The sequence below is a fragment of the Osmia bicornis genome, chromosome 1 (assembly GCF_907164935.1).
Source record: "Osmia bicornis bicornis chromosome 1, iOsmBic2.1, whole genome shotgun sequence".
In the NCBI taxonomy this organism is placed as follows: domain Eukaryota; kingdom Metazoa; phylum Arthropoda; class Insecta; order Hymenoptera; family Megachilidae; genus Osmia; species Osmia bicornis.
Genome location: NC_060216.1, coordinates 16,979,461 through 16,993,763, shown reverse-complemented (window position 1 = coordinate 16,993,763; position 14,303 = coordinate 16,979,461). Strand labels below are relative to the sequence as shown.

Sequence of the window (14,303 nt, the reverse complement as noted above, 5' to 3'; positions counted from 1 at the left end):
TCTATTATTATTATTATTATTATTATTATTATCAATAGTAGTAGTAGTAGTAGTAGTAGTAGTAGTAGTAGCACCGTATGAAAAATAATCAAACGTTTTCCTTTCGAACGTATCGCATTTGATTTTCACAACGTCTTTCCACCTGTTCTTCCTTTAGTATATTCCATGTTTGTATGATTCTTGTTGACACGTTTCTTTACGAAGCTTACAAGTAGTTGAAAGGTATACCCCAATCAAACAATGCTAAACGTCTTTGTACAAATTACCTCGAGCGACACGTGTTCAGCGTATGTATGTACTTAAATGTAAAGGTGCAAACGTTTCGTCACACATTTGTCAATCAAGTCGGGTAAAAAATAGCTCATTTGCCTTCTTGAAACAAACATTATTGTCAAGATATATTTATAGTCTAATCTTTGGTATATATATATATATATATATATATATGTAGTTTCTTTCCTAACAGTTTTTACAATGTTACCAAAACGTTAGCTGTGTGTAGCGTTGACAGGCGCATTTAAATAGATAAAGTTTGTGTATGGTGAATGGAGGAAGGAACAAGAAAGAAAATTGACTATGGTAAAGGCCGTATCATCGCGCGCAGCTGACTCTCGTTATGGGACATGGAACGCGGTACCGATTTCGTTTTAACTACAATCGATTGCGCGAACGAGTTTGCATTTAATCGATTGCCATGTCTAGAAGCGAAGCTATTGATCGTACAATGATACGACGAATTAGCATCAGCCTGAGTTATATATATATACATATATGTATGTATAGATCGTGTGACGCATCCATAAATTATTCTGCACTCTTGAGTATTCTTTTCGATCGATTCAGCTTGCGAAATATCAAAAATACGAACAATGTGCAAGCGGTACGTAACAGTTTGTAGGAATTCTGGACAACGTCGAATGACAGAGAAAAACAGAATCGAAAAATGTCCATTTGTCGTTCCGTTTTTTAATTTTTACTCCTTTACTTTTTTCCTTCCGTGCGTGTTTATTCAGACGTGTTCAGAGTAGAAGAGAAGCCGGAACGACAAAAAAAAGAAAGGGTAAAGAAAAGGAAAGCATCCCTTATCATCCCTTACCCGATTGTTTCGCTGTTCAAAGTCCATAAATCTATACCCGTTTGTTCACGTAAGTTGTAGTTAGGTAGAGTTTGAAACGGCATCGGTGGAAGACTTTAGCTCTTTAGTAGAACCACGGGATGCAGGGTAGAAAAGCAGACGAAACGCGTAAGGTGTAAGTATGTACTGTTATTGTAGTATATTTCGTCTCGTCTCGTCTTATCGCGATTATTCAAGGACGTGTATGTATGTATGTATGTATGTATGTACACGGTACACAGCGTATAGTTCAGAACGACCGCTATCCGTATTTTATCAAATTCTGCTACTTACATTTGTCTGTTGTGTACCAAAACTTTCCGGAAAAGTAACAATTCGATTAAGACGAAGCGGTACTTTGATTTCTTTTTTTTTTTTCATTTATCGTTTTGTTTGTTTTCCTTAAAAACCGATTTTAAGACTAGCAAATCGTCCTCGAATCTCGTGATCGGTTGCAAACGTATCGGACAAAGATTCATTTGAGCGTATTCGAACCATTTGGAAAATAAAACTCAAATGCAATCGAGTCGAGCGGAGGTAGTAAAGAGGAGGATAATTCAGTTTGATTTGATTCGAGTGAAGTCGAGTCGAGTCGAGTCGAGTCGAGTCAAATTAAACGTTTCAAAGAACAGGAGGACATTATCGTCGTTCTATCTGATTCTCATAAAATGCGATACAACGATATAACAATACTTTCGTTAAAGCACAGCCTCGTTAAGAATCGGTGTTGACTCGGTGACGTGTAATTAATTCTTTCTCGACCTACGGTTGTCTAACGAAAGACTACCAACAACTGCGTCGATGATTAAATGCAGTTTCATTATCTTTGAAAAAAGAAGAAAGAAAGAAAGAAAGAAAGAAAGAAAGAAAGATAGGTGAAATGAAAAGCAGCTGACGTTAGGAAACGATCCTATCGATGAGGATTCCTGAACGGTTCTCGATCGTTTCGCGTTCTACATAAAGAATCGAGATGGAAAAGAATTTGCATCCGACCAGAAAATTCGATCGAGTTCAGAGCGAGCGTTTTAGGGGCTGATGGTTTGATCGGAATCCTGATCGCCGACTAAATAGAGAAATTGAAAAGCGATCGCTAGCAAACTGATGCCTAGCAGGTCTCCCATTGCCGTCAAGTACGGAATCGCCGAGTTGTCGGGGTCGATTTTTCGCTTCCACATCCAATGTATCATAATGTAGGCGATGTAGAGAAGGGCAGCAACTTGGAGCATAGCGGCGCAGAGGTAAACAAAAACGAATAGAGGTGTCAACGAGGCGTTGCCATCCTTCATGTAATTGATCAGATAAATAAAAATGATGTGACCCGGTATAACCATCGCCATTAGAACTCTGGTCGTCCTCGCGTGCAAACCTGTGACACAAACACAGAAAACAAACAAACCAAAAAGAAAAAATGAAAAAAAAGAAAAAAAAAGAAAAGAAACGATCGTATTAGTTTCAACTAATTGGACAAAGAAAGAGAGACTAACGATAAGATAGGTAAATTTACCTTTGCCGAAAAAATTAGCGATAGGCGTGATAAAGATGACGGGATGCGTGTGACCCGGCGGTATCAGAAGTGTTCCCAGTTCCGCTTGTTTGTGTAGAGCCGTCGATATTCTGCTCGCTTGCACGGCAACCAGATTTCCACCCACGCCGTTGATAACTGGTTGGAAAACGGTCAAGTTCTCGAACCGTGACACCATGAACTCTAATATCAGACCGCCGCAACTGCACGGGACGAATGATGGAAAGGAGGAGTAAGAAAGTAAGAAAGTAAGAAAGTAAGAAAGTAAGAAAATCCGAGTTAGATTAAGATTAGTATCTGTATGTATGTACTATATGTACGTAGATCAGTTGTAAGGCTGTTTACTCACCTACTGATCAACATGGCGATCATGACAGGAGTCCAGCCGGAATAAAGAACATCGTTGGTATACTTGTTCTTTTTGGCGATCCATACCCAGAGTGGTGTGACCAAGAGGTAGCAGGCGATCACGAGAGGCGCGACCCAATCTTGCTTGTTTATCGATTCGTAGAGAATAGTTGATATCCAAGAGAGCAAAGCCAAGGAAGTGATATCACCGAGGCTCGCGGCTATCGGAGTGGCAACGTTGTCCGGGTTTATGTGGCAGTGTCGCGAGAAAACGATCACTCCTGCGGTGATCAATCCGAGGACGAACGAGGCCAAAGACGCAGTAACCAAACTGCTTGCGCACAACAGGTAAGCGTGGTCCAACGAGATGGTGCTGTTTCGAAATGCCCCCATTGCGATCGCCACTACCGAGCCCAGAAATCCAACCACTATCGCTTGGCACTGCCAACACGAACTGGTCTTCTTTACGCAAACGTCGAGATCGGCGGACAACGCGAATCGCATTCCGCTAACAAACAACAACGAAACAACGAAACAACGAAGCAACGAGAAAAGCAAGTGCCATTTCCTTCTTACATACATACATACATATGTATGTACAGTAGTAACTGACAGAATAAGTAATTCTTCTCATTCTTGAATTGAAAAACTTTGAATTTACGCGATCTGAACGTTTTATAAGAAAAGATATTCTGGTTATTCGATCGGATTGCAAATCGAGTGACAAATGCGAAGCTTATTCTCGAAGGTCGTTTACCGTTGACGTATTGTACTCGTAATCAAATAAAATCATGGCGCCAATGATAAGGCGTCCACGAGTCGCGTACCTTGTCGGTATAAACCGACATAGTTTCGTTTGAAATAATTTTAGCGACCGCGATAGATGACTGAATAATAAAAAACTTTCTTCCTTTATATGTATGTACAATCTACTTACCTACATACTTGACAAACTTTTGAAGAAAAAAAGACAAACGAAAACGCGAATGAATTTACCCATTACGTACTCATTACGTATAGAAAGCGTGAATCCGACTCACTTGAATCAGGACGAGGTTTCCAACGATCATGTACCATTGCTCTTTCGGCGTGTCCATATGTCCAAGATTCGCTTGAGTGGAGAGGCGCGATGCGAGAGTCATTTCCAAATTGCCTTTTAGACCCAACAATGCCGGTACCAGAATGATAAGTTCGCTCACTTTTTCGAACACGACCCAATGCTGTGAAAAAAAAGGAGGCATTGAAATTGAAATTGAAATTGAAATGTAGGGAATAGAGATAATGTATGTACGTTAAGAGGTTGGATTTATGGAAAAACGCGAAACGGATCGAGCGGTCCCGCCGTAATACAGTATAAAGAAGAGGGGTCTCGCTGAAAGAAGCAACGGATATTCGTACTTGAACCAAATCCAGAACCAATCCAGCTCCCACCATGCCAAGGCCAGCGATAAGAAACGGTATGAAAACTTGAATGGTAATTGCCAGGTACGATTCGATAGGTTCGTTCTCGGTCACGCCATAAATTTTACTTTCGGCCACGACGTCTGGCAGACGGCCACTGTCGGTCGTTCCTTCGTCAAAGATCGGTACTTGAATGCAATCGTCATCCAAAGATTTATTATTGTTGATGATGGTGTTGTCCGGCGTGGTGGTAGCGACGCTACCGATATTAACCCCGACAACGGTGTCTATCCATGCATTTGAGTTCGCATTCGCGTTCGCGTTCGCGTTCGCGTTTGCGTTCCCATTCGTTCCTGTCCCTACCGTAGCCGTGACCGTGACCATATTATTATTCGTGCCTGTGATCGAACTCGTGCTCGTGCTCGTGCTCGTCGTCGATTCCGAGGCACAAGCACGCGAACGAACCTCCTCCGTTGTCGTTATCCTGTGGCAGGTTTGCCTTTCCGAAAGCAGAGGTTCTTTGCATTGATCACTGTCAACAGAAAATTTCCTATGGATGAAAAATTGTTATATAATAGGTATGCTCTTTAGATGCGATACACCCGTTCGGATTGGATTCTCAATGATACCTAAGTGACTAAAATCGAAGCAAAACAGAAATATTCCTTTTTCTCGTTTGCCGTCATCTCGATGCTGTACTCCGTTTCAAGTTATCGCGACAAAAGGTAAAGTTTTCATTTAAAGTTTTCAGTAATAATAAGAATAATACTAGTTGAACGAACGTACTTTTCAAATTTGCCTCCTGTAACATCGATACGGGTGTGCTTGTCGGGTGGTAGTCGTACCGGATGTTGATGCGTCTGGTCCTCTATCATCTTCTACTGAGGACCTCTTGCGACTTGCTGCCACGGATATATAGCCATTCTCCTTTGAGAATGATAACGCTTGTCTAAATGTTCGCTGGTTGCGTCTGTATTTCAGGACAAGAATCGAACAAATTACGTAACCAACGAGGAGGAACGGTATCTCCAGCCCGTGTCGTTTGTTACGGAATCGTTCTAATCGCCTCGAATTTTGCTCCCGTAAACTATCGACGTTCCACCGATATTCTTGACCGCGTGCCATCATTTTCCTTTCGAACGCGTTTCTTCCTTTTAAACACTTTTCTATTTTTTCATTTACTCCCTCGTATTCGTTTCGTTTCTGTGTCTTTTCCCTTTTCCCTTTTCCCTTTTCCCTTTTTTATCCTTTTCCATTACCTGTACTGCGTTTCTTTCATTGTTGTCACTTGTTATTTTTCGTCTTTCTCGTCACTGACGCTAATCAATCTTCCCGTGGAATTAACCTACTTACTTCCCACCCACACTTTTTCCTTTACCTTTCGACCGTTACGCCGGTAACGATAATTCAATTTTCAAACAATTTCCATACTAATTTCTTTCAACGTTTAATGGCTTAAAGTTTCTCGAACGATCGAGAAAAGAATCCTCGTTGTCTTTTTTTTATGGCTTTGATACAAGATTGTTGTAAAGTTTCAAAGAAACGCGTGCTTTGACGGCAAACAATTTTCTGCAGTCGGTGACGATTACGATCGTCGCGCGGATAAAGCAAACATTCGAGATAAAAGCTGTTTAAAATTTCTTCAGAAATATTTCTTGCAAGATTAAACGTCGTGTCTTTTCTGTCTCTTGTCACTGGTCTAACAAGTAACTAAGTAAAGTAAGTAAGTAAGTAGACGAACGCGGATACTTACAATTAGACAGGCGAGAACGCGCGCGCATGGGGACGCGGACGAATACGAGCACGCGCCACTCGTTGCTTAACGTTTCTTCTCTGTCTAATTGTAAGTAAGAAACGTGTTTTTATGTCGAATAAGAAATTTCTCTGTATTCGATGTTGAAATCGAAATGTTCGATCGCGAGAACAAGTATCACTAAAAAAGCTTTTTACCTATCGTTGATGAATAAGTAGAAAATATATCGTACCTGTGTAAGCAAAAATACCTTTGTAAGCAAATTCACGATGATCGATCGAATTTTATCCAGATTCATAGACCGGAGGAAACTGATTTTCGATGTAATCAAAACAGCTAGTGTTGACTCTGGGAAAAAGGAAAATCAACCGTCGTCACGCATTTGGCGGTGTAAGGCAGGTGGCCTGGTGCGAGGCCGTTTCACGCTATGGTTACATCGCGACTGATCTCGATCGTGCATCACGTTTGTCTCCTTAAAACTCACTCAGGACTTTTACTGGGAACATGGGCTAAACGGAGCAAGCGCGAATTTATCGATCCTCACTCTCCTCGTGAGGGAGCAAAGCCGCCCCGGTCCGCCGATCGTTCGCGCCTCGGTCTACCTATTCGCTTTCTCCTGGACCTTCGTTGCTCTCTTCTTTTACTTCGAATTAGATCGAGTTATTCCTGAAAATATCCTTACTCTAAATTCTAAATTCTAAATTCTAAATTCTAAATTTAAAAAATCTAATCTGTTAGCATCGATCACGCTAATCGATCACGATCAAATTAAACGCGACGTTTAATCGCGATATCGTTGATCGTCGCGTCGCGTCGTCGCGTCGTCGTGTCGTTGCGCGTCGAATTGAAAAGCAGGACGTTGTCCGTTTGATCGGTCGTTCTACATTACGTATCGAACACCTTGGATTATGCTTATCTCACCGTTTCTCTTAGTTATTACTACTACCAAACAATACATTCTACTCGTTTTTTTTTTTCTTTGCGTTCCTAAAACATTTACAAGTTATCTAACAAGCATCAGGGTTTAGGGGTAGGAATAACTACATATGTAGTTATTCGAAACGAATTGATTACGCTTTACGAATTGAACGCATGGAATTATGACGATAACTAAACGAATTTTGCGAGCCGATAACAAACCTGCTCTCATTAGACACAACCAATGTTCGTTTAACGTAACTGATCTTGCAATCGCGTACACGTGCGAACAGCAATGTCGTTTCAAGTTAAAAATTTCAATTACCCGCAAACTCCATATTAGTAGCTACTAGACATTTTTTCTTCAATTTACATACTCCCAAGTTGAGAAGTTAAGTATATACATATATGTATATTAACGTTCATTGATTCAAATAAATTCTACATAATTCCATAAAGACGATTTCTGATAAAAATTTTAGCTGATAAAACAGGGCGTAGAGGGAGCAAAACGTAAACGATAGAAAAGAGTTCATTCTGCCAATCTTTCGCGCTCGCTGTTTTTAACGAATAATTCTGATATCCTTAAAAAAAGAAAAGAAAAGAAAAGAAAAGAAAAGAAAAGAAAAACGGGGATAAAGACAAATGAAAAGATTCTGTGACGTTTTAACAAATGTGTGCGTTTATACGAGCCTCTTTCCTTTTGTTGATATTGTAGTTGCTGTTGCTGTTATTGCTGGTGCTGCTGGTGGTGGTAGTGCTGCTGCTGCTGCCGCTGCTGCTGCTGCTGCTGTGTTGTAATGTAAAAACAAAAAGTGAAGATAGCGCACAATCAATAATAATCAAACGTGTCCTGCAACATTCATGCATTGACATTTGCAAATATTGCCGTTTAACGTTAGCGACGCGCGAGTACGAAGCACTTCCGTAACATATTCACAAATTGATAAATTACTCCACGTGTTTAAGTTCGACCATGAGGAGCAATAACTTAACATACGTTTTGATACTTGGTTCCCGTGAGTCGCGAACCGCGCTTTCGAACGCATCCCCTTCGTTTACCATGGACGAACGAACCGATCTGTTCCCATCGTCTTCTCCAAGTAGCTATGTACTACCCTCCTGTCTTGCGACCGACGCGACGGTCCATACGAGATAAAAGGTTGTATCTCGCGATTATATTTACACGTGATCGTAACGCGATGAGAAACGGTAAACAACGGAGAAATACGTATACGTAGAGTGAAGGTGGAAAAGAAGAAGCGAAACAGAAATAGAGAGATAAAGAGAGAAAAGACAAATTTCTCGAAATTAAGAGATTCGCGAAATTAAGACGGTAAAACGTTTCTACGTATCGAAGAAAGGAATACACACGGTTTGGGACGCGTATTTGTTCATGCACCGTCGTCGTCGCGGATTGCTTTCTTTTCTCGTTTCGTTTAAAACTCGAAACTTTGGCCAGACCACGTACAATTCTATTCTACTATTTCGCTATTCGTGCCAATTATTCTCGTTCTTTTCGTTGCCGACGTAACAGCGAAGAACGAAGAACAAAGAACGAAGAACGAAGAACGAAGAACGAAGAACGAAGAACGCGCGTACCCTCTCGGAGGATGTGAAAAAGTCTCTTACTACGGAGGGAGTACGATAAATACAGACACAGAAATCCGAGGACGAGCATCGTCTCGTGGAATTTGTATTTCTTTGATCTTTGCCCTTCCGCCGCGCCGGTACGCGTTCAAGCAATTACACTATATGAAACGAATTTTTTCCAATATTCTTCTTGTCAACTTTAATCGAGAAAATCCATCTTCTCCGATCCTCTCTGATTTTTTTTCTCTCGACAACAGTTGAAAGAAAGTATAGTCGGTAAACGATAGGGAGAGCAGCGCGAAAACAGCTTTAGAAAACGACTGGATGGAAGAACGCGATAGATGAAATCTAAAAGGCTCCGTCGAGCCCGATGCGATAGTTGGCACTGACAGATCTAACTATTTCATTGACGGAGACGGGATGATGTGCTTCTCAACCATCACGCTTGTTCCTTTCGTACGTATGTATACGAATCGTCCGACGTCGAGTTAACGTATCTGTATATGTGTGCGATTGCGAGCGCGAGCACGAGCACGTTACCTATGTATCTGTATATCAGCACTCCTCTATATGTATCTGTGTGTATCTACAATTGCACGTGCACGTGCACGTATCGTTACGTAGGAACATTGAACGCACAAGCTCGAATCTGTCTCGCTTACGCGATTACCTTTACGAACCTTTAAGCCCTACTCGTTACTTGACCGTACGCGATACGTACGTACGTACGTACATCGTACGAAAGAAACACCACTACAGCCAACTTTTAACTCGATTCGTATTCTCTACCGTCTGACCTACCTATGCGCTTCCTTTCTGCTTTTTTATTCCCTTCTTATTCCCTTCTCTTGCTCGCTTAACTCGCTCTTATTCGCTCTTATTCGCTCTTATTCGCTTTTACCATTTTTACATCGTTTCAACTTGATTAACTTTTATCCGCGAATTTCAATCTTTTCAATCGTTTTTCTCGTTATTTAGCAAACTTTTCAAACGAATCATCCTACAATCCTATGTCGTATCTGATACATCGAAATGTGCGCGCAGCGTATCAAAACCTGAAAATGAAAATACGTCATTCTCTACTGGTTTCTTTTTTAACGCGTACGAAAATATTGCATGAGATGCGAGTATGTAGTTACGACATTCAAATAGGTATTAGCCCTCTGGATAAAAAGTGGAAAGAAAAAAAGAGAACGAAATCGTTCGATCTTTGATATTGTCTTTGAAACCTCAGTTACCGCATCTTCTTGGTCTATTTGTTTGATGTTTTTAAGAAATTAGCGGTAAACAAGTGATTCGGGAATTAAAGAAATGTTACGTATCGTTAGAACCGAATGATAGAAGTGTAGCAAAAGTTGTAACTTGAATTTATTATTTTAACTAGTAAATACATTCCCGATAAAAAATATTTGACCTTTCAAAATTAAATGCGATATCATTCGCTCGTATATTTTTTATATTCTTCTTCCGGCTGAAACGGACAACTTGGTGCGTATGTATTTTTGCGTAACTTTATATTCGTATATTATACATGCGTTTTTCCTAAATCTATTGCGCCTAAGTAATAATAATAATAATAATAATAATTAAATAATAATTAAATAATAATAATAGTAAGCGATAAGTTCATTCTCTCTCCCTCTCTGCCATCCTCCCACTCGTTTTATCAATCGTACTCGTTGATTCGCACATTTCTAATTTATAATACGGTTACTACATAATACGGTTACTCGCTCTCATAGATTTTCCTATTTTCTTTATCAAAGTAAATAAATACGAACTTTCACGATTCATTTGGGAAGAAAACGAAAAGATACGTTAATAAACATTTGTTATGCTTACTGTGTTCTCTGGTCACCACGTTGAGTGAATATTTTGCACGAGCGGTTAAATGTAATAGTAAATAATGGTCCAAAACGGTCAATCTCCTACGTCCGAATCTCTATCACCGATGGCGTATAGTATGTGAAACGCGATCCCAAGTAATGCCGTCCCAATTAAATCACCGGCTGCCGTTAGATATGGTATCGCCGAACTATCTGGATCCATTCCTTTTCTCCACATCCAGACTACCATTAATCGAGCAATGTACAGTAATAGAATTACCTAGAATAATCGAACGAAGAAACTAGTATTTGACGATTATGTAATTCCGTGAAAATCACTCTTGTTCAAATATGTATGGTACATATTGTACATACCTGTAACAAAGCCGCGGTCAAGTAGACGACGATGAATATAGGCGTGAAAGATGTATGTCCTGCTTGAAGGTAACTGATAGTGTAACCAAATATCAGATGACCAGGTATCACCATTGCTAACAGAACTCGTGCGGTTCTTGCGTGTCCATCTATGTTTAAGTTTCGTTCAATGATCTTGTTTCGATGTACATACATAGGTAGATTAAGCCCCATTAAGTTCCTCTACGTAACAATTAGATTTTACAGTACTTGCTCGACGTACCTTTGCTACAAAACACGTGGAACGGGCTAAAACGAACGGTAGGTGTTTCAATACCGGACCGACGATCTTTATGCAACGATGTTGATATCCTACTGGCCTGAACAGCGACCAAATTACCACCAACACCGTTTATCACCAATTGAAATACAGCTATACCTTTGTAACTAGATATCGTATAATCTAGTATCAAACCTCCTACGCTGAAAAGTAATATAAATTGTTGAAATTTTTTCAACTTTAGTGAAATATTAGAGCCTTTGCTCTAAAGAAAAACAAGAGTAACCTGCTAATTAACATTGCGCATATCACAGGTACCCAGCCATAGTCTAATATTTCTCTGGTAAAGGGATTTTTCGCTGCTACGTAGCCCCAAACAGGAGTGACGACGATATGAAATGCTATCAAGGTGGGAGCTATCCATGCGGCATAATCTGAAAGAATCTTGTCGTCATTATATTTTCTTGCCATACGATCTTTCTATATATGTATGTACTTACGTAGATATCAGACTTACCCATACTTTTATAAAGAAGGGACGCGATTCCTGAAAGAAGGGCCAAAGTGGTCAAGTCGCCGAGAGAAGCTGCGATCGGCGTAGCTATGTTATCCGGATCGATATTCATCTCTTTTGACAAAAGTATCACGGCGATCATGACTAAGCTCAATAAAAAACTCGCTATGGAGGCAGTAGATAAGGCACTGGCGCATAGTAAAAGAGCATGATGAATATCAAATTGTGCTTCTGGTATCCAACCGAGCACGACCGCTGCTATAGAAGCTAATAGGCCCACTACCGTTGCTTGACATTGGATCAAAGTAAGATTTCCAACTATCAAAGTCCAACGCTGCTTCTTTGTGTCGGTATATCCGAGATTCGCGTGAGTGGAAAATCGAGAGGCCAACGTCATTTCCAAGTTTCCTTTTAAACCCAACAATGCAGGCACCAATATATACACTTCGGACACTACTTGATAGACGGGCCAATGCTGCGAAAAAAAGTCAGTCTATCATCAGTCGAATTTTCAACGCCTTCGCAACGCTATCTCTAAATACTATACGCGTATATGCAAGTATTTAAGTACTTATGTATCGCGCCGCGCCGCGACATTTAGCATTTCTACGGACCTGTACAACATCCAACAACAAACTAGCCGCCACCATACCAAAGCCGGCCAATAAAAAAGGCACAAACATTTGTATAGAGGTGGACCAAAGATTTTCCTCTTCGAGCCGTTTCAATTGACAATTATTTCGAACAACCACCGACTCTTTGTCATCGTTGTTGTTGGTGGTGGTGGTGGTGGTGGTGGTTGTGGTGGTAACGCAACAATGTTCCATCGATGATGGTATAAGTCGTCGAGTATGTTCTTCCCCATCACTCTCTGTTTCTTCGTCTGATTTCATTTCTAATTCCATAGCAGCATCGAAAATGTTTGACTGGATCGATTCCTCGCTTTCTAATCCCACCATTTCGCTCGAGTTCACTTTACTTGTTGATTCAAATTTTCTCTGTCGTATATTTGATACGTTATTTGCATAAACCTTCATTCCTGTATTAGCATGGTTCATTCTCGTTAAATCGCTTATCCAGCTGCACCGCCGAAATAGAACTGTAAAGAAAAATACGACTACTGATATTACTTTTTTGAATCCGGATTAAGCTGCTGCTACTGCTGCTTCGTTAACAACGAATCCAAAGATCTATACATATATGTATGTATTTATGTATATAGACTCTGATCGTTTCTCGATCTCTTTCATCTTTTCAAACAATTTCATTCCATTTCGTTGTACATACAATACGAGATTACGCGCGTACTTATTGATCACCAATTATGCATTAACAATTTCGATATTAATACGATTCGACACGCGGCCGAGTGTCGATTTACATATATGTATATATACACGAGCTATGTATATATGTATATGAATGTAATATAGTTGAATTAAAACTAAAAAATAATCAAATTGGCATAAAAACGAAATGTTATATACTTATGTACGTACATACATACATATACATACATATATGTACCTACATACAAGTTAAAAGAATTTACAGGGGAGGGGTTGGCGGCGATATTAGGAAGAATGTTACAGGTTATTAAAAGCCAAGCCGCATTCGTAAATGACCAGTAAACTTGACACCATAATTTATACGACAAAATCTTTTTCTCTTATACGTACGACATTTGATATCGATTGTAAATATTCTTGCTGATTTTTTAGCGTTTTCTTAAACAAGGTATGAAGAATAAAGCAACGAAATACAGCATCGCCAAATCACTGCACTGATACGATACGTTTTGGTTGAAACGTTGAAACCAGTTGAAACGCAAAGTTATAACGTTATAACCTTAAAACTGTGCGAATCGAGCACACACAACCAAACGATAAGACACATCGACAGTGTCGATGCGATGTCGGCAAAGTCGTTCGCCTGGTAACCGTATGGGGGCGTTCTTATTCACGGAAAGAACAGAAAGATGAATTTAAAAAAAGTACAAATACGAAACATTGAAAGGTGGAAAAAATCCAATGACACAGTTACATAAGTACTTACATACATATAGATCTAATTCTATTTTGTCTCTATTTAAGTGTTATATAAGATTTGTATATTAGTAGAATAACATATGTACATATGTATATCGCTGATCGAATTTTATCAATGTACATATCGTGTAAATGTAAAAAGCTGAAATTTCCTATTTTCAGGGTGTCTATTGCTTCCGATAATGATAAAAATATATGTAAAATACCTACATATATGGAATTTCTTATATGTATATATATGTATATTCTAATAGTAATTATGTAGAATTTTTCAACGAATAAAATAGTAAAGTAAGCGTAGGATAAAAGTGAGAAATGTAAAAAATACCCTACACATTTGGATTTGCTAAGAAAGTGTTGTCGAAAGAAGAAATACGTACATATATACTTATATTTCTCTACTACAATATTAAGTATAGTACCGATAAGCTTTCGTTTGACGAAGATGAAAGCCCGGTCGATTTAGAGCCGCGTTGACCTGGGAATATATAGGGGCGTGCAATCGAGAGACGGTGCTTGAAATACCTTTGTCTGGGCAGTGGGCATAGTGCCCGCGGACGGGCTTCGTTCGCCACAACGGATTGGCAAACTTCGACGAAGCATCGATGTAGTATCGCGTCGATTGAACTGGT

General features: G+C 39.8%; 2 protein-coding genes across 9 annotated transcripts; both read right to left on the bottom strand.

Moving 5' to 3' along the window:
- Window positions 1-368: 368 nt before the first annotated feature.
- Window positions 369-6,804, bottom strand: LOC114871847 (solute carrier family 41 member 1-like). Of its 3 annotated transcripts, XM_029178350.2 has the most exons (8): window positions 6,623-6,804; window positions 6,371-6,486; window positions 5,172-5,355; window positions 4,383-4,917; window positions 4,025-4,204; window positions 2,986-3,425; window positions 2,619-2,839; window positions 369-2,480 (listed from the first exon to the last, which is right to left on the bottom strand). In XM_029178350.2, exons 3-8 carry the CDS (start codon window positions 5,258-5,260, stop codon window positions 2,140-2,142), a joined length of 1,806 nt encoding a protein of 601 aa, XP_029034183.1. In that variant the 5' UTR covers window positions 5,261-5,355; window positions 6,371-6,486; window positions 6,623-6,804; the 3' UTR covers window positions 369-2,139. The 3 variants fall into 3 exon arrangements, with proteins under 3 accessions (XP_029034183.1, XP_029034182.1, XP_046142346.1); XM_029178349.2 differs by having other exon boundaries at window positions 6,389-6,804; XM_046286390.1 differs by lacking the exons at window positions 6,371-6,486; window positions 6,623-6,804 and adding an exon at window positions 5,645-6,364.
- Window positions 6,805-7,837: 1,033 nt separating this feature from the next.
- LOC114871849 (solute carrier family 41 member 1-like) lies at window positions 7,838-14,278 on the bottom strand. Of its 6 annotated transcripts, XM_046286392.1 has the most exons (9): window positions 13,303-13,853; window positions 12,238-12,722; window positions 11,627-12,098; window positions 11,396-11,543; window positions 11,113-11,312; window positions 10,851-10,999; window positions 10,492-10,755; window positions 8,057-9,704; window positions 7,870-7,909 (listed from the first exon to the last, which is right to left on the bottom strand). In XM_046286392.1, the coding sequence occupies exons 2-7, from the start codon at window positions 12,679-12,681 to the stop codon at window positions 10,570-10,572; spliced, it is 1,599 nt and encodes a 532-aa protein (XP_046142348.1). In that variant the 5' UTR covers window positions 12,682-12,722; window positions 13,303-13,853; the 3' UTR covers window positions 7,870-7,909; window positions 8,057-9,704; window positions 10,492-10,569. The 6 variants fall into 6 exon arrangements, with proteins under 6 accessions (XP_046142353.1, XP_046142351.1, XP_046142347.1 ...); XM_046286397.1 differs by lacking the exon at window positions 13,303-13,853 and adding an exon at window positions 14,197-14,278 and having other exon boundaries at window positions 7,838-9,704; XM_046286395.1 differs by lacking the exon at window positions 13,303-13,853 and adding an exon at window positions 14,052-14,125 and having other exon boundaries at window positions 7,838-9,704.
- Between the last annotated feature and the right edge of the window lie 25 nt (window positions 14,279-14,303).